Source organism: Calidris pugnax, unplaced genomic scaffold, assembly GCF_001431845.1.
Source record: "Calidris pugnax isolate Ruff unplaced genomic scaffold, ASM143184v1 scaffold8, whole genome shotgun sequence".
Lineage (NCBI taxonomy): Eukaryota > Metazoa > Chordata > Aves > Charadriiformes > Scolopacidae > Calidris > Calidris pugnax.
The window spans coordinates 4941238-4965717 of NW_015090830.1; the positions used below are offsets into that span (position 1 = coordinate 4941238).

The 24480-nt window shown below is 41.5% G+C and overlaps 1 protein-coding gene across 1 annotated transcript in view; it reads right to left on the minus strand.

Moving 5' to 3' along the window:
- ANKH (ANKH inorganic pyrophosphate transport regulator) overlaps positions 1-24480 on the minus strand; it is a 108638-nt gene that overhangs the window by 40889 nt on the left and 43269 nt on the right. Inside the window, exons 2-4 of the mRNA XM_014940951.1 lie at positions 11543-11759; positions 3194-3312; positions 2052-2135 (exon numbers count right to left, since the gene is read on the minus strand). Of these exons, the coding sequence (XP_014796437.1) occupies positions 2052-2135; positions 3194-3312; positions 11543-11759 (420 nt within the window). The remainder of the gene's footprint in view (positions 1-2051; positions 2136-3193; positions 3313-11542; positions 11760-24480) is intronic.

A 24480-nucleotide genomic window follows, 5' to 3' on the forward strand; every position in this document is an offset into this window, starting at 1 on the left:
TCCATTTCTAAACCCTGCTTTTCTTTGGAAGGGTGAGGGGACAGTGGCAATTAAAAAGCCAGATGTTTTGAAGTATTCACTTCAGCGTTTAGAAGGAGGAAGTCTTATGCCATCCTAATTTTCTACTTTTTTTGAGTGAAATTTCAGTATTTCATCATTTTCTCTTCAGCTGTCCGAGTGCCACATAGATGTAACTGAAACGGAAATTTTTGGGCTAATGAACAGCTCACAATTCAGTCTCATAAGATTAAATGCACAATCCAGAAAATGCGAAGGAATTTCTTAATATGATATTATTCTCTTCCATTAAGTACAGAACCGATGGCGTGCCTGTTAAATTCCAAATATGTCTGGATGTGGGACACAACTGGGAATGAAACTGTGTTTTGTTCTGGACAAATTAAGGACAACCCTGCCAGGACATCCTGGCATTCAAGTGAGTGACACATTGTTCAGGGGCAGGTTCTCTCCTTCACTGCTAGAGATCAAGAAATACTTAAGAAAAACCACACTGAGCACATGTTTATTAGGCAGGCAGCATTGTCTACGAAGATTTGCAAAACTGCTCTTTTGAACCCTACAAAAGAATTGTTTTTCAGTAAACTGAAGCAAGGTCAGTCACAAAAAGTGTGTATATGAACCTACCCGAAGAGAATTAGCTACTGCCTTTGAACCTATTGCTTGTGTAAGGGCAACTGCAGGTATAGGGAGTTCCGGGGTGTAGAGAATCACAACTTTTTGTCTACCAGATTTGCTTTTGCTTTGTGCAATATTTTGTTGAGAGAAGATGACAGGTGTCTTATTCTTCATGACCCTGGCACCCCACTCACCAACCATTGTGGAAAGAGCACGTGTAAAAAACTATTTCTATATTTAGATGTATATGACCCAGCATGTATCTAGGGTCAGCAAACTTTGTCGGTCACATTAGAACAAGAGCAGATCCTGAGAGTTAAGGTCATTTACAGTAATTGGTATTATCTTCAGGGATTTAGTGCAGTACTGTAGAGGGGCAGATCTGCCAAACATAGAATAGCAGCTGACCGAATGGTTCAACTTGGTTTATGGTTTGCTCATATTTAGTGGGAGGAAAATGCTATGGGAAATTGAACTAAGTGCCATTGACTTTATATTTCCTTTGATCTTGTACTGTTATTATCCTCTTTCTTACCCAGTCATTACACCATTCAGCTGGTAATGGGGCAGTACAGCAACTGTTTTATAGGTGCTGGGACTCTCCATTTCGTAATATTTTTATATATGCTTTAAAAAGAGGGCTGTATATTGGTTCTTGAATGCTACAACACTGGCCATCAGCAATGTGTATGAATGTTGTTTTTTAAGCGCATCTAATACAAAGCAACAGGATATTTAACACCTCCCTCACAAATGAAAGTTCAAACAACAGTTGGTCTTCTCTGCATCAGCCAGATCCCTTCTGATGCAGTTCTGAGCCTTCACCTTTTGTACCAGTAACAAGAACAGTGCCATACTGGCACTCAGAAGATGGCTTACACAACTGCATTTCACTTGATTAGACAGCACGTGCAAAACTGGCAGGTGAACTGGAGAATCAAGCCTTCAAGCCCCACAGAGGATTTCAGTGCAACTGTGCGAAGTGTGGGGGAGAATGCACCCAGAGGAGAAAGGTCTCTTTCAAAGCACTCCATCAGCCTCAGGATTGGTAAAAGCCATCAGTTTCTTTGCCTGATCTTTCTTTTTCCCAGATATACACATGTATATATAGCTTGTTTCTCAGGTGGAGGTGCTGGAAGACGTGGCCCTAACCCAAATAATCCTGGTTCCCTTCTCTTGACATTGCTTTGGGATTGACTTGATCCAGTCAAGCCAGACTAGCCAAAACCACAACTGTCTGCAAACAGCCTCCACATGATGGGGAAACAACCAGAAAAGAACACACAAGATTACTTCCTCTGGTGTGTCATTCACAGTAGAGAGAGAAGACAGTCTCTGGACAGAAGAGTTTCTGCTTAGGAAAGCATCTAGTCCGTAACAAAATGGGAACAGTGATTGCTAAAAGGAATCATTACCTGAGCTATGACATCTGAGATGGAGGCACATCCCACTAGGAAACTGTACTTGTGTTTCAGCAGAATCCCAGCATGGGTCCATGCCTGAAAAAAAGGCAGACAAGAGTTTGGGAAATGATTACGATATTAATGAAAGATTTCAGGGTCCTAGAATGCTGTTTTCTGGTTGTTACATTGTACACAAACAACTTAGAAAGCTCTTTTCCCACCAGCAGCACTGCTGCCTTCATTTCCTCATTGCCAGGACTGACACGGAGAATGGGAATAATTTAACAGACTCCAGAAATTTCTGAGCAGATCTAATAAGAAACTGCCCCCTTTGCATAAAAAGCATGCTGCACAGGATGGATTATCATATTAAATAATCTGAGGGAAAAAGTGTTTCTTCTCATTCACCGGTTGGATGCCCCTCTGAAGTGTAATATTAATTGGCCCACTGAATTATACCGAGTCCTGTCTGGAAAAGAAAACCTAATGATCCATCTTCTTTTTATTTTCAGCTCCTGTTTCAAGCAGATAAAGTGGTAGAGAAAGTGATGGAGGCATGCCATGAGGTTATCCTTCATGAGTTTTACACAGAAGCAGAGGCATTAAAGAGAGCTGCCATATTTTTATGTTGTGCAGGCCACAAGCAGTGAGCTGGGCAGCAGCAGCCCATGCCATGCTTGGCTCTCTTGCTTAATACTACATTTAGCTGTGCTTGCAAAAACTGATGGTAAGAAATATCTCTTCAACAAATTTGCTTTGAGAAAATATCAAGCTTATTCCTTGTGAGCTCTGCAGGTGGTCTTGGAATGCAAGGCAAATCCAACTCTTTCACTACAAATTGGAATGAGAGGACACAGACAGACAAATGGTGCAGCTCATAAGAAGATGACCGACGCTTTCCAGCATGCATGCTCTAACAAGGCAGCTGAGGTTTTTCACATTTATCATGATCTCTGGATGTTCAGAGTCCACCCAGAGGCTTTTTCCAGGTAGCAGGAGACGATGAGCCCAGTTATACCCAGAACTAATGCTTGCAAAGGACACACATATAGAGTTTCCCATCAGGTAACATACTTTGCAAACTAAAATCAGAAAAAAAAACCCAACCTCAAAACCCATTCATATTAAGATTCAGTTCTGAATCAGGCACTCACCATGGCATCCATAAAAGGGAAGGCAGCAAGATAAAGGAAGGCCCTCCGAGTTTTACTTCCCACTGATTCATCCACGTGGTGCAGCTTATTAATAATGTAATACCCCAAATCACTATATGCTGTAGAGACAGAAGAATAGGAATGAATAATAAAGGTTATATATGGACTCTGGGTAAGATACTCGGAAGTACCTGAAAGACTGTGACATCTTAGAAGGTTGGACACGCATCCACTTAGCAAACAGCTGCAGGGACTTTAGGATATTACAGCCTCACCAGCTGCTGTTTATGAGTAAAGAGTGCTCTCATAGTTCTTTTTCAAGTAACCTTTGGCAGAGGAGTGATAACAAATGGCTGGGTTGGGAGATGGGTATAGTAAGTGCACATCTGTTTGCTAAATGAACACACTGGTACTCCAGAAAATCTACTGCTCTTTCATAAACTCAAGATTCTTTGTTCAAAAAGCTGTTTTCACCAGGCATTGTGTATTTCATGGACTGTAGTACAAATGCTGAAACCATCTACTGTCACTGAGTTCTCATGACATTACCTCTAAACCTCCCCAAAGCTATAAAAGGATACTATGAATTGCGAAGGCACACAACAAACCACACGTTATACCTCTTCCTTACTCTGCCTAATGATCACCTCTGCTGGGACCTGTCCGGGCACTGTGTAGTTCACTGTACAGTCTCTGGGCAGCCTTAACCAGCTTTAGTTCCCTTCCTATCTGGAGCCACAAGCCAGAAACGGGCACCACTGGAAATCAGGGGCTTCCCACTTCCAATCGCCAGTATGTTATTTTGCCATCCTGTTTCAACCCCAGATGGTCAGAGCTGGGCAACATGCCTCTTCCCAGGTCTCTCTTCCCGAGGTGTTGGGTTGAAGACAGTACAAACATAGGGACTCACCACACATCTCTCTAAAGAACTGCTTACGTTTCTGTTAGCACCCACGTTATCCAGCTGTTTTAATAACCCCAGAGTCCTCCCCATGACCGGGAATAATGAAGAGCTAGCTATGAATGGAGTCTCTGAACTATGGGGACTTAAATAACATGCACAGTTAAATAATCCAAATAGCTTTTAACCTTTTATAAACCATATTCTAGACCTGTATATTATTATGTAGTTTCCTCTATATGCTTGTAATAACTGTTAGAAGAATAATTAGGTTGTAAAGTAACCGCTCAACACAAATAACAGCAGAATCACTTGTGCCTGGGGAATCTTACCTCAGTTCTCTTCCACTTGTGTCTTCTCGTTGGTAATTATTTTGGATGTGAACATCTATCTGATTTTCCATTTATAGCAACTCTACTATTATCATTGTACAGACCTTCATACAGGGTATTTCAGGAAACTCATTCTTTTCATGCATGCAGGTCACACAATCGGATTGACAAATATTAACACCAGCTGTTCAATTCAATCTTTTTAGCCTAAAACTAACTCTCACAACTCATAAACATTGTTTGGAAGCAATTAAAGAGGAGTTTAAGTCATCATTGTTTTATGATGGCTTAGGGATACAGCAGTTAAATAGTTAACAGGACTGAAAAGACTCTCCAGTCAGAACAAGCGAGAGTAAACAAGGTAGCAAAAAAGAAGGTGCTATGACAGGACTGGGAAGGGGCATGAGCCTCACTCCAGATAACCAGGACTGGCAAAAAGATGCTAAACTATTAAAAACTCCCTTTCCCTATGCTGGTCCCCATCTATATGTCTTTCATCTGAAATATAAGGGACTGACAGACTACCAGTTTACCCAGTAATCCCCAAGTTGCTTAGCTATCCTCCCGGGGACAACCTTGTTTCTTTTTGAACAGAATTAGGGAAAATCTTCATAACAGGATTCCAACCTGTCCCAAGTCCAGGGAGGCCAGTTTAGTTCTTTAAGCGTCCATGTGTTTGTAACAGTCCAGTCACACATCAAGCACAGCCTCTTTTTATTTTTGCATGAATGTCCATAACATCAATTTTTGTTCAGTATTTTGAAAGCTCTCTGTTATGCATGGATTTTTGCATGATAAATCCTTGTGGAAAGCTGCTTTTAAGGCAAGGCAGTACACAGATATTTCTGAATCGACTTATTTGAATGAAGGAGAGGAAGTCTGGAAGGTGTACAAGGCAAGCCACCTGTGAGGGTCAGATTCATTGACCTGTCTCTTTGGTCCCACTGAAGTTGCTTGACACTTCTTCTGTACAAAACCCTAAAAACTGCTGCAGGAAACACAGCAGTGTAATTCCCCACATGGTGACTGGTAGAATCAGAGTCCAGGTACTGAGGAACCTGCTCCTGTGGAGAGGTCTCCAGCAGCAGTGCAGCGCTGGGAAGACAGCACACTGCAGAGGTCACCCTCTGTGCTCTCCATGCACTTCACCCGCTGGGCTTCTCCTGCTTTAAAGGAAACTTTTAAACTGTTTAGAAAGTGAGTAATAAGTAATTTTTTGGCTCTAAAAGCCACTGAGATATTTAAATTCTTTTTTTTTTATTTGAAAGTCTACCGTCACAGGAAAATTACAGAATCAGAGGGTACAGAGGCTGAACTACGCTCACTTGTAGGAACAGACAGTTCACCACAGGGTTGTGGTTTATTGGCAGGATGCTCTCCAGGCAGTTGTACCACCACAGCCCACAACACCACATTTTTAAGATTTCTAGGGATATCAGTACTGTGCTCTGTAAGCTATAAGATTTTTTTATTCCTCCCTCATCCAAAAACAGTCTAACTGCATTTTATAATATGATTTTGATTTTAAAACTGTTAATGGCTAAACTCAAAAGATAGTTTTAAAACAGTCAACTATTTTCTTCCCCATGTCAGTGAAAACACACAATCACTTTTGCTTATGTCAATGAATGTTTCCATCCTGAGAAAGAAGGATTCAGCAAGCTGAGATTTACTGACAAATATACAGGCATGTGTCTCTGAGCTGTGAATAAAGCAATTGCTGATGCAATTAGAAGTTAACCTTGGCCAACCTTACAAACTTATTATGAAGCGTGATACAAAATTAATAACAGAGCTGAAGAGTATTACATGAAACTAAAGCAGATGGCTCTTCCCATTTCTTGCATCATTTCAACCAAAACAGTGAAGTCCAACTCCAAGACAAGCTGCCTGTTTGCTCTCCTCTAATGCCTCATTTATTTTGATATGTCTATGGATTAGTTTTTCTGCAGCATTTAAGCAGGAATTCTTGCTTTTTTCTTTTCCAGTTGAGTTTTAAGACCCAGAAGTTTAAGAAATGACAATGAAACACTGCATACCTAATTGGATCTCCACTTCCCTACGCCAACTTATCTAGCAACCCAATTACTACCACATAAACTTCAGACATTCTTGAAACAACTGAACACAATTTTAATGATGCCAGCAGTACCATCATCATTTTGGAGCCGTCTGCTACCCAGCATGTTGTACTCACATCATAAAGAAAACAAAAAGAAACCCTCATAGGAAGTGATACCATTTACCTCCAGACACAGAGCTAGATATGTCAATATTAGCTTTGCTGGAGGAAAAAAAATTGGGTTTGGGTTAAAGTTTGTTCTTTTTAGAGGCATTCCATTTTCATACTTTGCTGCCAGTTTTAAAAATCAACTTAGAGACTTGAGAAGTAAAAATCTATTCTGCTGCTTGTCAGAAAGACGGCTTACATGGCCAAAACTGGTGCTGATCAAGATTTTGTTCAGCTAAGTGATTTGGGCAGACAGAAAAATGCCAATTTGCAAAAAAACCCCAAACAATAACTTCTCCCCAAAACTGCATGGCAAATCTTCATTTGGAGACGGCACAGGGTACATACATAGATTTCTTTATGTCTTTGATTAGCCTGACTAAAAGCAGAAGAAAAGCCTGTGTCCCTTTTGGTAAAAGCCCAGATGATCAGTGTTTTAGGCTTTGTGATTTTTTTGCTTATAGTAATAAATGAATTAAAAAAAAACACAACAGCTTACGAGCACCTTAATGCAGATTCATTACTGCAATCATATTTTTCTGTGTTCAGCTCTACTTACAAAATTGCATTAGTTGATTTTCCCAAATTTAACAACGACCAATGGTCTCTGAAATACTTTTAGGAAGGCCAACATCTCATAAGTCTCAAAATTAGCCCTTTTTGAACTAAAACCCAATCATTGCTATCCTAAAATCCACAAATGCTTTGGTCATAGGCTTTCTTCCTTGTTCTTTTGCCCTGAATGCTTTGCTGATAAGAAACCACCCCTGTTGTGGGGGAAGGGCTGGGGCAGGTGGAGAACTACGTTACTGCCATCTGAAGATGTTGAAGTAGGATACATTTTTAATGAATAAAATTTTATCATCTTTTAGAAAAAAAAAAAAAAAAAGAAAGACTGCATTATATTCTGATTTGTGTTCCTGTGCTATCATCTTTTTCCAGGGCAAAATGTTTAGTACGAGCCAGTAGAGTGGACATTTCAGAACAAAACTGACTGGAGAGAATAGCTCAGGTTGTCATAAGCCACTCTGTAACTCCCTATCTCTAGAAAATTTCAGAAGCGTTACATTGGCAGTGGTGGGATTACACCTATGGCACACTTCTTATGCAGATCTTTCATGTACATGCAGTGACCGTAAATGTAGGAAATTCAAAAAAATCAGTGGAATTCCTAGCAACTGCTAAAGATTTCCCCGTGCAATCTGTGCAGAGAGCAACCCATGCCCACTAGCCTACCGGTAATAAACTGGGACAAACCAAATCACTGGCATGTCTTGACCATCCAGTCTGCTGTAGGCTTGCCTGGTTACTACAGTTCTAACCTTTTTTTCCTGGTAATGACAAATGACCCATCATGCAGTTTTTAATCAGGTGTTGTGGGCACCACTTAAGGATGTCTATTTAAGCAAAGATGCTTCCCCAGAGTAACTTCCACCTTGTCATTTCCAGAACCTGAGAGAGCTGTGCAAAGTAATATTAATATGCAGAAGGAAATAAGTTTTCTCAGTAAACCAAAGAAGGGCTGAACAATGCTGTTCTAATGTCAAAGAAAAAGTGTGTGTCTGTCATGACACTGCTGTTAAAGGGACCCACTTAGTATGGAGGGTTTACCAGCAACACCATGAAATGCATTATGTTAGCATAATATTATATAAATGAATTCTCTCCTCTGTCAAGGTGGCAATTTTGTAAGAAGCCAAAATATATAAATAGGCTTGCATCTTGAATCCCTTTTCTTGTAGCCACAAATTCCCAGCAAAAGCCAAACGGGATGCTTTATACCCTGGCGAACTGCCCACTAGAAAACCCTAACTGGTAGCAGTGGCTGCCCCCAGTATAGCACAAGGGAAGGAAGGCAGCATTCTGTCTTCTATTTCCAGATGACAACTGAAACAGCAAATGCAGGAATCGTGTTCTGACCAAGGTAAGCAGCAGCATTGTAAGTGGGATGAGAATACGATTTCAAATCAATTTGGGTCAAGCCAACTCATTTCTTGGGTCTTACTGCTACCTGTACAGGGGAGTGATAGGAACTGCTGAGGACTTTGCGGACGCTCATGGAAATGTGGTGAGGTGATACCTTAGGGATCCAGAGCTTACAACTGTGAGTTGGAGTGGTTTGGCTCAGCCAGTCACTCCCACAGAGCATTGCGTTAGCCCCTGTCAGGGAGCGGCAGTGGGGAGCTGGTGTCGAAGCACTGAAGCATGAGTCAGGTGGGTGAAATGACCTGTTTTGATATTTTAAATGCGTAGAGGCTGCTGTTTGTGAGGAGCTGTGTGTGCAGACTGCAAATAGTCTCTATCACAGTTGGAAATGTGGTGATTCATTGTGGTCACTGTGTTTCTACCACCACTTGTTTTCTTCCTTCTGACTTTCAGTACTCCTCCTTATTTCATTGGGCTTTTTGTTCCCTGTTCCTTCCTGGGCTTTGACAGCCCACGGCAGACAGTCATGTCATCTTCCTTAGCCCCACACACATGGCATGTGGAAGAAATTCAGTCCCCTGGGTGCTATTTGTTTCTGTTTTTCATATGCTGAGCATCAGTAACCTGTGTTTTTGTCTCCTGTAGATAGTCTGTGATCAGCTTGCAGCTGCTGGGGAGTAGTTGCAGGTCCTAGGAGGCTGCCTGTCTGTCACTGGACTCCTTCTCTTCCTCCTGCTAGGCAGGTTGTGCATCTGTGGGTCAGAGAAGAATAATCAGGATTTGAAACATGTTCAAAGGAAACTTGGAACACAAAACTTGGCAACATCACCCAGGCAATTGGTGCTAGAATCTGACTAACTCCATTCTCTTAGGCGCTCTGCCAGTCTCTGCTGTGGCCTTTGCATATTTTCAGGCATAGACAAGTTAAAATACTAAAAAATATTTTGCAGTCTGCCACCATAAGCAGCTGAAAGATTGTGTGAAGCCCTTTAATTCAGGACTTTAAAACATGGTAAGTACAGCCTTCTTTTTGCTTTTTTTCCCAATATCTGCAGAAAGGGCATTTCAGAGGTTCTAAATTCAGCTGGGTTCTATTTCCAGGCAAAGGCAAGAAACTTCTCTGGCCTGTTTTTCAAATGGCTGCCCCAAACATACCCCTTCAATAAAATGTCCCACATGGTAAATCCAGCTACATCTTTCACCTGGAAATTTGATAGCTTTAACTTAAATTTTCTTAACATCTATTATAGCTTAAAATAAATTGTTGGATGAGTAGAAAACACTTCTATATCCAGCTGGCAAAGCCAAAAACTTTGACCAGCACTGGCAGGGAAACAAGTGAGCAACTAGAAGAGCAGCTCTGGGGGCTGAAGAAACATTCCAGGCAAAGAAATACGAGAGCCAAACATACAAATGGCCCAAAGTTTATAATACTGACTCAATAAAGCAGCCTCAACTGTAAACATACTGAAGAAGTGAACAATTGATACTGGTAAATAAATTAACTTGAATGCATGGATTCAGCTTATAAAATCAGCAAAAGCTTATCCCTGGCACAGCTAGTGAGCCGTTACTACAAGCATTTATTATGGTAGTAACATAGGGTAAAGGTAAACACCATAGAACTGCTGTATCAGTGGTGGAGTAAGACACGTGATGGTCAAACATACTGGAGCGTTTGGGAGGCACATAAAGCTGGTGAACATGTTAAAGGTTAAGATCAGTGGGCATTTGCATTTACCAGATGGCTCTTGTACCTACTTGGGCAGGAACTACATGCTGACCAGCAGCATGTGCTGCTCTTGAGATCCTAACAGCCTGATAATGGATAGTGCCTCACTTCCAGGCCACTCCATACACTTCATCTCAATTCTGGATACTGCCATCACACTCATGTTTCCCATCTTTCTGTGATGGAATGACCCCCTACTGCTAGTCATCCAACTCAGCCCTACTGTTTGTCAACCGACACATGCCTCCGTAGGCTACTGCATTACCTCCCTCCTCCCATCCCTTAGAGCTCCCAGCTTTTAGGATCGTACCTGTTGAATGCAATGCACTCTTTGCTTCTTCCTCCAGCGTCTCCTATTCCTTGTTGCTGAGGTCCAGAGGCTTCAGCTCTGTGGAATGAGCCAGAAGGTGCCGGGAATCTGGAGCAGTTCTTGGAGGGGATGAAGTTAGTCTTCCAGGCCACATGCCTTTTTATTGTTGTGGTACTGGCTGATGCTTGTGTTGATACCACATTTCTCCAGGCTCTTAGGAACTGGCAAATCCTGTGGCTGCTTTACTTTTTATCTTCAGTTCATATCTGCTTGTGTATTTTCTTTGCTTCAGACTTCACTTGGGGAGCTGGTCTCAGTTTGGCATAAAGTGTTTTTAGTAACTACTTCTTCTCTTACAGATTAGTTATTCAACAGAAGTGGATGATGACTAGTACTAGTACAGGGTAATATCTGATATTTCAACGAGGATGCTGGCACCTACTTGCTTAGAGTTTTGTACTGTGAGGTAAGTAGCAAAAGAAGTACCGAGGGAGTACACTGACAAATGTAGGGAGGACACTCTTCTGACAAACAGACCTACCAAGCACACCTTGAAGTCCTGCTAACCCCATTTGGGGAGATACTGTTAACTGCTGGTCACTACCTGACAGTAAGACTGAGCTGTCATCTTCATGCAACCTGTCAACTTAGCCAAAGTTTTGCTCAGACACCTGACTGAAAGCAAGCAACATCACAGTGAGCCACCAGGTAGGCATGCCCTGGAGGTGGAATCTGCCTGTTTAAAAAGTAATAAAAATTGTGTAGATAGGCGTGATACCAGCCCAAGAGACTGAATCTCTTTTTCATCTCCTGTTGTACTTAAAAATGAAATCTTAAGCTTACAGGTTCATCAGTTTGAAGAACAGGCAAGGGAAAAAAAATGAAAAGACATGTTAATTAGACGTGAAGTGACCTTACCTATTAAGGTATGAAATATAGCAGCTACAGCACCAGCCACAACCATGCACAAAACTGCTTTGGTCCTGTCTCGCTTGCTGTTCACAAACACCAGGCCTACATTTTTGAAGTCACTCATCGGACCCGTGAAGAACTTCATCAGGGAGTAGGCCAGCCCATAGCTGGCCAGCATTTCCACAGCATCTTCCTTGACAGCAGCAATGCCCCTATTCAAAGCCTGTTGAAACACAGAAAGATTAAATAATGTAGCACAGCTGAAGTGTATCAAAAACAATGTTCTGCAGCTGGTTTCTGAAGGAATAAGCAAGTTCCACTCTCATTGTTTTCAGCTTAAATTGGACCTTATAACTGTAGGTTTAGCAGCAGTAACTTGTTACTTGTGACACAGATGACTTCATCATTTCATACAGACAGTTAAGTTCAAGTCAAGTATTAAGGCAAATACCTATTTCTAAAGTATATAATGGAACTCCTGCTATACCAGAATTCAGTCTCTTTGCATTCTAGAGTAATTTTATGACCTGATAATAATCGTGGATGATACAAGACCATTTAAATGCCACTTTGAGGCCTTAGTCCTGAAGTGAGCAAAGTACAGTCCTTGTAGGCCATCTGCACAGGTAAAAACTCTGACATTATTACATGCTGAAATTTCAGGAGCTTAAACTTTTTTTTCAGGGTAATGAGCTTTTCACTACATCCCATGTAGTTGTTGTGAATAGCAGATACCATCCTTATTATGAAACTAAGCCAGATACGCACATGACTAAACATATCTGTTCTCCTTTCATGTATTTCACAATGTCTGATACTATATTCGTTTATATCGCCTTGTAGCATATTTAAAAAGAAATACAGCACATGTATCTCAAGACATATTGAGATTCAACTAACCTACTAATTCATTCTAGGTCTGTATTTAGGAAATGTCTGCTAATGAATCACTGAGAATTAGATGAATTGTTTTTATAACTAAGGTGAACCATAGGAAAAAATGTGTAACTGCTTCAAATTCCAGTTTGCATCAAAATGCTTCTAAAATATTGAATAAAATGACAGAATGACAAATTTTATCTGCAGTGTGACAGCATCAATCATCTGATACACTCAGCAAACTTTTAAAACAAGATTTGATTCAAAAAGCATGAAGGATGAAATATGACTTGTTTTCACAAGTATTTAGCTCCTATGGGTTACAGCTGATGTGTGCTGACAGGGCCATGACAATGAGGCCAGCCAGGAACATCTCTCCAAGCCACCCTCCAAATCTCAGTCTATCCACTTACACGGCAGTTCTAATACAGCTTTTTCTGAATGAACAAACCAGGCAGAGTATCAATGGGTAATCTTGGTGAAGTCTTTCCATTTCAAATTTAAGCTTAGTCTTTTGGTTTAAGTCTTTTGACTTTTTTTTTCTCTTCCTAAGACCATCTAAGCAAGCAATTCCCATTGCCTTCAAAAGAAACCACATCCTCATAGCAGAAATAAGCACTTTTCCTACAGTTCTCTTCCACTCTGTGAGATGTGCTTCATTTTTGAAAGCAGCACTGTCAACATGATAGCAAACAGCTGTAGAAAATACCAACTTCTCCATCCTTGATATCTGCTAAATCTCTCTCTTGCAATGTGTTCTGACCTGAGGCTCCAAATGCTTTCATCTGTCTTGCTCCAGTTTGTCCCTTCCTGAAAATACCATGTGTTAGATATGGAATACCTGCAGTTGCTATATACAAGCTTTTCTGGGGTATAAATAATTCTATCTATTGTATCAATAAGAGTTCAAATTATATTTAATCTGCAGATGCCGAAACAACTACTGGGTGTATAAAACTGTACTCAAACAATTTGTGGAAAAGACTGTGGCCTCTGAAAGGAATAGTCAAGTGTAGCTGTCTCTTGTGATGATGTTGTAATCTATGTCAAAGTGTATACCGAGTTATAATATTTTCATTTAAACTTTCTAAAGACGCTGAATGTCCCTGTTGCTGTTGCCAGTAATAGATAATGCCATATGGAGGGTTCCTTGATCATGACTTTCCCCCCATTTTTTTCTTTTGTCAACAGTGAAGTATTCCTGGCAGCTTCAATTTAAACAGCTAACCAATTTCAGGTAGTCTGGTTTAAAAGCTTATCATCAGATGTAAACAGCTGAATTATTTCCAGCACAGTTTCACAAGCACAAGTGCTTCCTTCCTGGCTTGCACAACTACTGAATACCAGAGTGTGTGGAGGATGATAATCCAATTCTGCCACGGTCCCTGGGATAAACGTGGCTTTAACAAATCACATCTGTCAAGAGGCACGGCACTATGATCCCTCTACAGAGAGACAATCTTTGCTGAGCACTGTCCTCAAGCCAGTGAAACTAGCTCCATGTGACTTTGGCCCTGTTTTCCACTGAAGTAGGACAGAGAGAAAGACTTGAGCACTGTTCTTTCTCCCTGGTTTTACAGGCTGACCTCTGAACTCTTTTGTATGAACAAATGATAGCCAAGTAGATACTTCTGAGTAATTTTCTCCAGAGACACACTGTGTACCAGGTAAGGTAAACTGGCAAAATCCAAAAGGGATTTTTGTAAGAGATATGTTGCCATTAATTTATACTCCTGTGGAATGGCTGCTTGACATGATGAAATTCTCTAGAGGCTAGCCCTGAAAAAGCAATCCTCCTAAATGCTTCTATGGAAAGATCCTTAGGAAATGAGCAGTCAGTAGGGTTGTGTACAGATGATTTAGCTTCTGTAGCTTTCTTACACCTTTTTCACTTTACGATGACAATGCAAAAGGTTCTTCATCCTCAACTTCCAAACATTATACGAGAACTTGTATAGCTTTTCTATCCCACATATCCGAGAGTATTTTTGCTACTGAAGCTGCTGATGTTATATTTGATATCCTTAAATCCACCAGAAATCCCAGATACTTGATAAAGCTGCTTTGGGTATAATATGAAAGACACAGGCACTTGATCTTTCATGGCATGCCAGCCATGCAGTTGGTAATCTTCCAGTCTAATTTCCTGTTAGATTTCCAATTAAATCTCTCATAAAGAAAAAAAATATAAACCAGGGCAAGGTCTCCATTTTTTTTTATCTGACTCTATTTTGTGCACGTTTTGTGTGAACAAAAATCAATAACAAAACTTCATCAGTAGCATTAGTATTCCATGCTTGTTTCACACACAACAGAGTGTATCTCTACAAAGATTTGTGTAGCTTGTCAACAAAAACCACCCAGGACTAGACAGTAATAATATTGAAAATAGTCACAGTATAAGAAGTTAGCTATCCATCAAATGTGATTAACACAAAGTCACTGACATTGCTGACCCTTCTTTTAGAGGTAACAGAAAAAAAGCACGCAATACTTTCAGGCTGAGTACGATCTGGTAGGTGCCTGAACAGGTTAGTTGAAGTAAGTGATATTCCTAAAGCACTTCTCAAAAAAGGCAGGCACCAAGATCCAGAGCTACTTCTACACAAAATCTTCTGTAACACATTATATTGTCACTAGCGAGATGAAATCTTTGCTAGAGGGCCCAGTAACAACCCCTTGAGCCCTTCCTTATGAATAATTGTGCGCTGTCTCTAATGTTCACTAAAATCAGAGAGGACAAGCATTTTTAAATTTCCACCCAAAAGATTCAGAGGAATACCAAGTAATACACTAAATAACATTTAGCCAGTAACCACATCTTTACAATTTGGTGCTGCAGCTGGCTTTATCCTCTTAGAAGGAATATATGAGACCTCTATCAAATTTCTGGGACATGAATAATGGATGAATCCAACAAACTTTTGCATGCAAAGGCAGCGATTTAAAAAGCAACAGTTGTAAGGAAAATGTCAAGAGTCTGTCTTGTCCTATTTTGCATGAGGTTTCAGTACTATTCACTAATGTTGGCAGAAAAGGTTTGGTTCCAGTCTACAGCTACCCACCTCTGTTGCCAAAAATTCAAAGTCCGTCTGTTAAGCTGGTTCTATAGAGTCTGCCCATTTCTCAAATGTTCCTCCCCTCCCAGAGACTACTGGTTGACTGATATTTTATTTCGGATTGAATTAGGCATATAAAAACATAAAAAAATCCACTGAGAAAGCCACACCTATTGTATACATTTCCTTCTACTTTTAAAAAAATGTTATTACCTATGTACTGCATAGAATTTCAATGGTCTATATCTAACTAGAAGGGCACATTTTCTACTTCATTTGAAGTTAACTATTGACTATGCAGTCAATGCTTGAAGTGCACGTTTCAAATAAGAGCAAGTAAAATCCAAGAAACATAGTCAGTCCTCAATTGTTCTTATCCTGGAAAAGCAGCCCATGACCCAGTGAAAGCTGGCACGTTCCTGCAGCTTGTCTGAAGCTGGGATTCTCCCCGATATGTTTTCAAGTCTGTTCTACCTAGTTATCTACCTAAGGGTGACATCAAAAACCCGCTCACTTTGGCAGTAACTTGGCCAAATTTATGTTCGGTTCAGTGAACATTTGTAACATGTTCCCCTTCTCACTACATCCTTCTTCCTACCTGCCCCCCCCTCTAAGAAAATGAAAGAGAGCAAAAGTATTCAGTTAAAGAGCAAGCTGACGCAGGGGACAGGCTTTCTCCTGTGTCAAATAATCTCTCTCCTGATGATTGCTAGCTGAGTTTTCATTTACTAAATCCTGTCACACTGAAATCTTCAGTATCAAATGTACCAGCTGGCTCTGGCTGGTCTGCCCCCCCTGTCACCACTGCGGGAACTGGGCTGCCAGAGGGACCCTTGAGGGATCCGATGCTCTGTAAGCAACGCATGATCAGACCACTGTGGCAACACTACCCGAGCGTCATCCCATCTGCACCTCTGCTTCTGGCTGGGTTTCTCATTAAAGCAGGAACCACCGGTAGGCAATTTGAGGGAAACAGCTGGTGCTCTGACATAGGTCTGTGTAAGACTTCCATGGACATAGATGTAGAAGTGGGAGAAAATGGGGTAAAAACAGCATGCACACATTTATCCTGGTACAAGAAGACTGACTGCTCAAAGGTAGCGTATGAAGAGATAGCCCTGAGAGGGGTTGAGGGAGTCTGATCTTGTAGCTTGAAGATGATGACTGAAGAGTCTTTGTTGTTTTGGGCCCTTTTTTTTTTGTTTGTTTGTTTGTTTGTTTAGGGTTGTTTTATTTTGCAAAGCTTTTACCCTAATTCAGTATCTCTAATTTTGAGTCAGCATCTGTTGTAGATCATGTGTCAGATGACTGAAAAGCCATCTGAGGTCAGTTCCTATTAGCCCACTGTTAAAATACTTGACCTCCCCCCTGCTCCTTTCCTAGAGCTGGCCGTGAGAGAACCCCCTCAGGCTTTCCCTGTCCACAGCACTGCAAGAGACCACAGCCCTGAAACCTGGTCTGAAGGAAGGAGAGATGCTTGTCTGGAGAGAGGGACACCTAGACACCCCTGTGGTGTGGGGCCTGTCCTTAGGATCGCCCTGAAAATGAGAGTTTTTCTTGCTGCTTCCTAATTCAAAAGAAAATATAAATGCAGGGTGGGTGTCATGGATTTATCTTAAAAAAATGCTAGTGTACCAAAATTTCAAGCAAATTTACTCTGTCTTCTTAAGTAAGGAGAACATGGCCCAGAAGAAAGCCTATATACCCTGAGAAACAAAAACCAAGCCACCAAGACTAGAATGCAACCAATAACAAATTTTTTCCCCTTTCACCTTCCTAAGCAGCAAGGAAAAGCAAAAATGAACACTTTTGCAAGATTTCTACTCTTATCCGAAATGCCTGCTACTCTGTGACCATGACCAGACTCCCCCTTGTACTTGTTGACATTATCCAATTGCTGTCCAATGTCAAGGCTGTATGAAAGTGTGTTCTGGGAGGAGTTTAAATAAAGGTTCTAAATCCAAATGACATACTTTTAGAGCACTGCTTTCACCTGACCTGGGATGCATCAGGAAACAGCACTTTTTATGGGCCCAGCCAGGAGGCGCAGCAATAACTAGGGCAGCAGTGGCAACAGTGAAATCAGTGAAAACTGGAAATTCTTCCCACTGCAAGAACAAAGGCAGAAGAAGACATGGTGGGCAGCTGGAAGAGTAGCTATGGCACACTACCCTGGGGCACCTACTGCCTGTGAGTAGATTCAGGCACAACAACCAGCACAACGAGACAGAGAATAATATAAAAACCCACAGGGGGCTACAGAAGAAAATGCTTCAGGACCACAGGAAAGAAATCAGACACGGTGAAGCCCAAATGTGCCTCATGTAAAACTACATTTGACAAAGTGACAGAATATTTATGACAGGGAGCAATCTTGGAGGGGTGCATCAGCCGCTGCAGATGGTCGCCTCCCCAGGAGATGTGGAGAGCACTGACCCCAAAGCCAAGAGAGCTGGGAAGCCCTTTGGGATGTATTCCCCGGGTAGTATTAAATGGGAATGGCTGACACCTGTATGCAGGAGAGCTAAACCACTGCCATTTTCACTGACGGCTATGGAGAAACCTGTCCCCTGAGATGAGAACATAACCATCAACTTTTCCTGGCCTTTTTCAGGCAAGCAGTGCTTGTAAGGGCATGAGACAGATGCAAAATCAACATGCCAGAGATATTCCCCTGTATTATGACCTCCCTGGTATACTCTGGCTGATGCTAATCAATTGTCCAAAATGTTTTTAAGGTGAAACTCAGATGGGAATGCCTTGCTCTCAAAGCACTATGGGAGTGTTTCATTCAGGCGTCCCTGGGAGCTCATCCACAAAGGTGAGATGCATTTGTGACCGTGTCACAGAAGTGTGGCTAACTCCAGGCTGAATTTATTTATCTTCAGACCTCCTCCACGTGGAGACCAGAGACTCATTTTATCTCAAAAACTACTTCTGTTTCTAAGTCTATGAGTATAGACAAATAAAATTGAGACATAAATTGAGACACATAAAACCAGGAGAAGGTCAGCTCCCTGTCTCTTCAAAATGCCCCGTGGAATAGCTATAATTTCTTCACCAAATTCCATTTTGATTACTTTTAAGTGGTAGAAAGCACTGGGGAGGACACAAATGCACATCACATGTATCTACACAGAAAGATTATTTGCCTTAATCACAAGCGATACAGTATCTGCAATGCTCCCCCAGTGCTCCTTCTTTTGTTTTTAATTTCTCACAGAAACAGGCTCTGTTCTCTTCCTCACATTATACCCTCAAAGTAAAAAGTAAGTTGATTTACTATCAGTTGCATATTTAATAAAATTGTATTTTCTCATGTTTATAAATTAAATCTCTGCAAGACCTGTTATAAGACTTGCTTGTACGCACACAGCAAATTTAATCCACACAGGACCCTTACCTGTCAGCATCTCACAACTCTGGCATATTGCCTTTTTATTAGCATTAACTGTCTCTGCTGAAATACTTCTTGTGTCTCTCTCCTGAAATGGAGATGGCCGCTTTCTCCCTCATCACACCTTCTCACTAAGCAACAAAGCCTACAGAGAAGTTAGGGTTGGAAGGGGCCCTTGGGGGCAGGTTTAAAGCACTGCCCCAAGCTGAACATCTGGGAGATGTGGAAGAGACCCCACACCTTCCCTGGGCAATCACCCTAAGAGGCCACTCTCACCCTCAGCCTCAACACAGTTCAGAACTGGCATCTGAAGAACCACAGCCATTTCCCTTGCACATTAAAACACGCTCTCCTGCTAGCAAAGGCAGGAATCTCCATTTCTCCATTTTCCTCTCCTTTCCTGAAGGATCTTTTGTTTCATGGCTCTCTACCACTTCTCCTTGTTGCTGCAAAGACCTGCTTTTTTCCTTGCTTTCACCAAAGATCTTGTCCTTGACAATAAGTCACCTATATTTTCACATCATGGCAAGAAATTGCTTAGCTCCACTTGCCTTCCAGTTTTTACTCTTACAGTTCTGGTGTTACTGGCTTTTTCATAGATGTAAATTAGTGCAGAACAGTATTTTTTCAGTAATTTAGATACTATAGTGGCTTCTTTTGTATTTCTAAGTTCATGCACGGTTCTTGCTTTCTCATTTTCTCACATACTGTAAGTACTTCTCTTAAGTGGTATTTTTTCACATAAGGTCACCTGGCACTCCCGATTACAAGATCCTGTATCTAGTATAAGCCTGTTTTTTGTCTAGGGAAAGACCCGACCTGAAAAAAAAAAAATCCTAGCAAATACTTCTGCCAGCTGTAAGAATAGGGGAAATTAATGGATTCGTCCCTGGATTTGTAGATTTTTAAACTATTTTCCTTAAACTTTTCATGTTAAAAAAATCTTAATGCATGCAGCATTTGGTGAAAACTTCTGATATGTGGCAGAGGATACCAAAAGTGCCTTTAAAACAGACCAAAACTTGGCCAAGCATCTGCAAAGCATGAGTTGCGCAAGTTCAGTAGAACTTGTTAAACTACTTTAAGTGCACAAAAATCTTGTCTTATGTTTCAGCTTCGTCAAGTGTGCTCCCAGGCATTAAGCCTTGAGCAGTGAAAGCAAAGCACCACACAACAGAGGCAGTACAGGTTCAAGTCCTTAGGGTACCAGGAGACAAGGAAATGCTACCTGGATCATTAGCTTAAGGCAAAAGGGAAAGGATTTCTCCTTCCATGGACCAAAGCTGCAGTCCTACTAAGTCTCTACTAAGACTTCTCTCTCTCAGGAATTGTGAGGTGGTTTATTTTCCTACCTTGGCACTTGTGGAAAGGACCCTGGAGGCCAGATATGTAAAATTTACTTTTATTGATTCAGCTCACTTATTTCTGTACACTTTCCACTCTTTGTTAGTGATTAAGATTCTGTGTCCTCCTACTTGGAAGACAAATAATTTGTATTTCCTCTCAATTCCCTTTCCATGTGGAACTTAAGGGATGTAATAACTCTACCCAGCAAACTCTGCAAGAAGCCAACAGTCAGATTCAGGGCTGTCAATACTGAAGCAAAGTGTTTTAGTATCATTGCATGTGCTATCCTGCACCTTTGTGGCTGCTCTAGAGATTACTCTACTGCTGCTATTGTTTAGAGTTACTAATTTTGCCACAAAAAGAACTGATAGTCAGCTGGGAGAGGTGGGTTACTTTGTTAGAGTATGGCCATGCAACCCGGTATTTTGGGGTTTGGTGTAACAAAGAAGTGGAAGCCTCCCGAGATGAATGTTCCCCAAGGGGACCTCCTGTTAAATCAGTCGCTGATCCCTCTGGGAAATAAACTCTTGAGCCACTTAGTTCAGTGATAGATATCCAGGCTGCTTTGATTGCAGAAGACAGTGAAGCTCAGCCTCAGTGACACTGTGTGGGATGGGACCAAAATGGTTTCAGATAATCGGGCTGTAAGGGAAGAAAGACACTCTCTGCAAAAATAGATTTTTTTCTTTAAATCACTTTCAGACATGACTGAAGCACACGTTAGTCACTCAAAAATTGAAAATGTCAGAATAAGGGGGGGCTACCTTTTGTTGTCTGCCCCTTGCTCCCTCCCTCCATCCCCCAGTAGCCACCAGCACACCAAAATAAGTGTAGCTTGCGAAGTGCAACCCTTCTGTTGTCAGCAGAGCTCCCCTAGCCATTCAAAGCTCCCTGAAGTGTCATCACATACGTCTGCTAGGCAAAATATGTAAAGCAACCAAGTCTCTGCCATTTAATGAACATTATTTGTACATGATGAAAGGCTAAAGCAAACTGAAGCAAGTGTCTGTAGGTTTTGTTCATTCAGCTTGGGTAAATGTTCTCTCTCTCTCACTGCAGACAGGAGAGAGAAGGAGCCTGCTGAGCAAACGCACAAAATTCTTGACTTGTCATATGGCTGGGCTTAGGAAGAAGAAAGGCAAATAATTGCCGTTTGGTCTTTTATCCTCCTCAGTACTGCATTATGTCAAAAAAAAAAAAAGAAAAAGCAAGCTATAAAGTACATGTCAAAGCTACAATGATTACAAAAAATACACATAACCATCAAATAAGGCTTCTGTGCCTGACTTGAGAAGTGGGAGCCTGCCCAGCTGTCCCTGAGTGTGTAATGCAGCCCTACCTTAATGTGTACTTAGTGCACTGTGCAATTATCTGCTGTCCATTAGCTTACTCTTACAGCATTTACCTCCCCATGTGGCCCGGCACAGACTTGTTACTTATGTTCTAGGGCTTCGCCCAACTTCAGTGAGGCAGAACGTATTTGAGGTCTGCGATTTTCAGCAGCTGTTGTGTCAGGAGCAGGGAGCACGGCTGGTTAAGGCCCATCATTAAGCAGCTGTTCCCTCCAGCATGCGGCTGGCTAGGAAAAGCGCAGTTTGGGCTACACAAAGCAGAGTTTGTTAGGTGTGAGTGCCTGAGACTGCGAACACAGAGCTGCCAGATTAGCTCATGTCTTAACTGCTTAGAAGCGACAAATAGAGGGCACCCAGATCACCAGCCTAAATACAAACTTGGTGTTTCCGCTGCTGGAAACACCCATCATAAACAAAGTCCACAACATTGGTAAGAAAACCTTTCATTTGTATCTGTTTTTCTTTCCCTACCATTCTTATTCTTTGTACCAGCTTTATTAGAATGAGATTGAAGTTATTCAGTCAAATTGGAAACAAACTGTGGATAGTGACCGTGATTTCCTTTCTCTAGGGTGGGTGAATTTATTACAAAACACGCTTTGAAGCACTTCCAGGCATTACAGCACTTTCCAACACTCCAATACCTGCAGAAAGCAACGGAGTCACTAAACCAGTAATTCCACCTCTAAAATTTGACCTAATGTATCTTTTCAAAATAAATGGGAAGTGGGTGGTAAAGAGGTGGGAGTGGAGGAAGACAGGAAGGAGAACAGGCAGACTTTCTCCAAAGTAAATTTTTTCTCTCCGAAAATCTAATCTTCTATGTGCCCAGCCTAAGTTTTGAGAACCTTGAACTTCTCTCCCGGTTCTTTCAAGTGGTGTTGACAGGATTGGCTAACATGTCCTTTTAAAAATAGCTTGACTGGTTCTCTCAGTATCCAATGACGTGAAGTCAACAAGTCAACTCACAATGAAATTCTTGCATATGGGTTTTTCCAGGACGTGGGTGCACAGAGCACAGGTAGCTAAGAAGTTTCTCTTGAAATCATGCATTCTTTTTGAAACCCCCCCCATCTTTCACAAGGGGAAGCACAGTAATATTTCTACACAAGCAAGGCTGAAAATACCATCTCTGACCTAGAAGAGCAGGAGACCATGGGAGAACTTGATTACTGTTGCTTATGTGATCTCATGGCAACTGAGAGCCCAATTGCTGCTGTTATATAATAAATGGTTTTCCGTAATAATGGAAATACATGTAAAATACCAATTAATTTGAAATGCAATCAAGCTAGGTATGTTCTGTCCTTCCTGGATGCTAAAACATCATAGTGCAACAGGTAATTTTGCCTAGTAGGTTCTCCATCTGAGTCACTGGTTTTATATGACGGATTTCCTCACTCTTGGATTTCAAAGGAGGTAAGAAATGCAATGAAGATACAGACTATCTACCATTCCTTCACAATGTAGTACTCTACGTTGTGCAGAGGTTTCACTGGGAGAACAGCCTCCCATCACAGTCTCCTCACCCCCTGACCAGTCTTGGTCTGCTTTCTGCATCATTTAACACCCTATTTCCTCAAAGTCAGAGGAGATGCAATCTCTTTTCTATCCTCTCCATCCCTGTTTTTTTGTTGTCCCGTGGCTGATGTGCAGGGAAGTATATGCAGGATATAAAGCATTAATTTAGCACAGCTAAAATTTATCTCTGAGCTGCTTTAATATGAAATACAAAATTGGCTTCGGATGGGCGTCCTGCCAAGACTCTCACCAAGGGGGAGAGAGTCGAGTTGAGTGTCACACTATTGCTGTTGTGGGGATCAAAAAATTGAGCTGGCTTGCTTTGATAGCGTCATTCCGCCTATAAGCTAGTCTTACTCAGTGAGTTCTTCACTATGCTTCTCCGTCTACAAGAACAATAGAATGCAATTTATCCTTTGCTGAAATCTTCAATGTCAGAAGACAAAATACAATACAAGGTACAAGGCTGAAAAAAAAAAAAGGAAGAAAAAAAAGACTCTCATTTGCAAACCTCTGGATGCACAGGTAATAGAAGGACAAACATTACCATGGACAAGTTGATGGTCTCTGTAGGTAGCTGTATTTTGCCTTAACAAAACTTGAAAATTCAGGTCTCAAAGGAAAATTTGTAACTGGAGCTAAACCCAGGCTATATTCTGCTGGAATGCAAGAAGTGCTCTAGTTTAGGACCTGCAGTCTAAGAGCTGTAGGAGTATTGTGGGATGGTCCTCCAAAGCACTGTCATTTGGAAGCGGTGATCCTAAAGAGACAGATGTTCAAAACCAGCTTAAAAGAATGGTAAAAGCAGAGTTCTCTACTCCAGGTATTTAAAGACTTTAGCGATGCTGCACAGCGAGTATCTTTTCTAAACTCTCTATCTGAAACTCTTTGTCCCAAAGAGTCAAAAACATGACTGTGATAAGAGCAAAGTGAAAGCAGGCGTCATGACACCTCTCTTGAATAGTCTAAACTGAAGGTTAGGTGATGCAAAAAGAGCCTTTGGATTGTGCCAAATTTACTGCAGGCAGTGAATTTCCTGAAATTGGTTACTCTACTTTTATAACAGCGTAGGGCAGGATTCTTAAACCCCAGTGAGCTCTGGAGCCCAATCCCCAGGAAAATACACCTCTATGCCTGTTGCTACTGAGTAACATACATTTCCCAATGGGTTCCAGCAGCAGATTCAGCTTTCTTCAGGTCATAAGGCACTTCACCAAGGAGCAGTAGACGGTGTTGCAGAAAACAGCTTATTGCTGCTGCCCATCCTCAGATGCTTTATACCTTCCTTCTTCACACTTTCCTCCTCTCGTCCTCCGCCTCAAGTACATCCCCAGCAGCTCTTGCTCAGGTGTGGGGCAGGTACATATGTACACGTTCCCCCACCTGCTG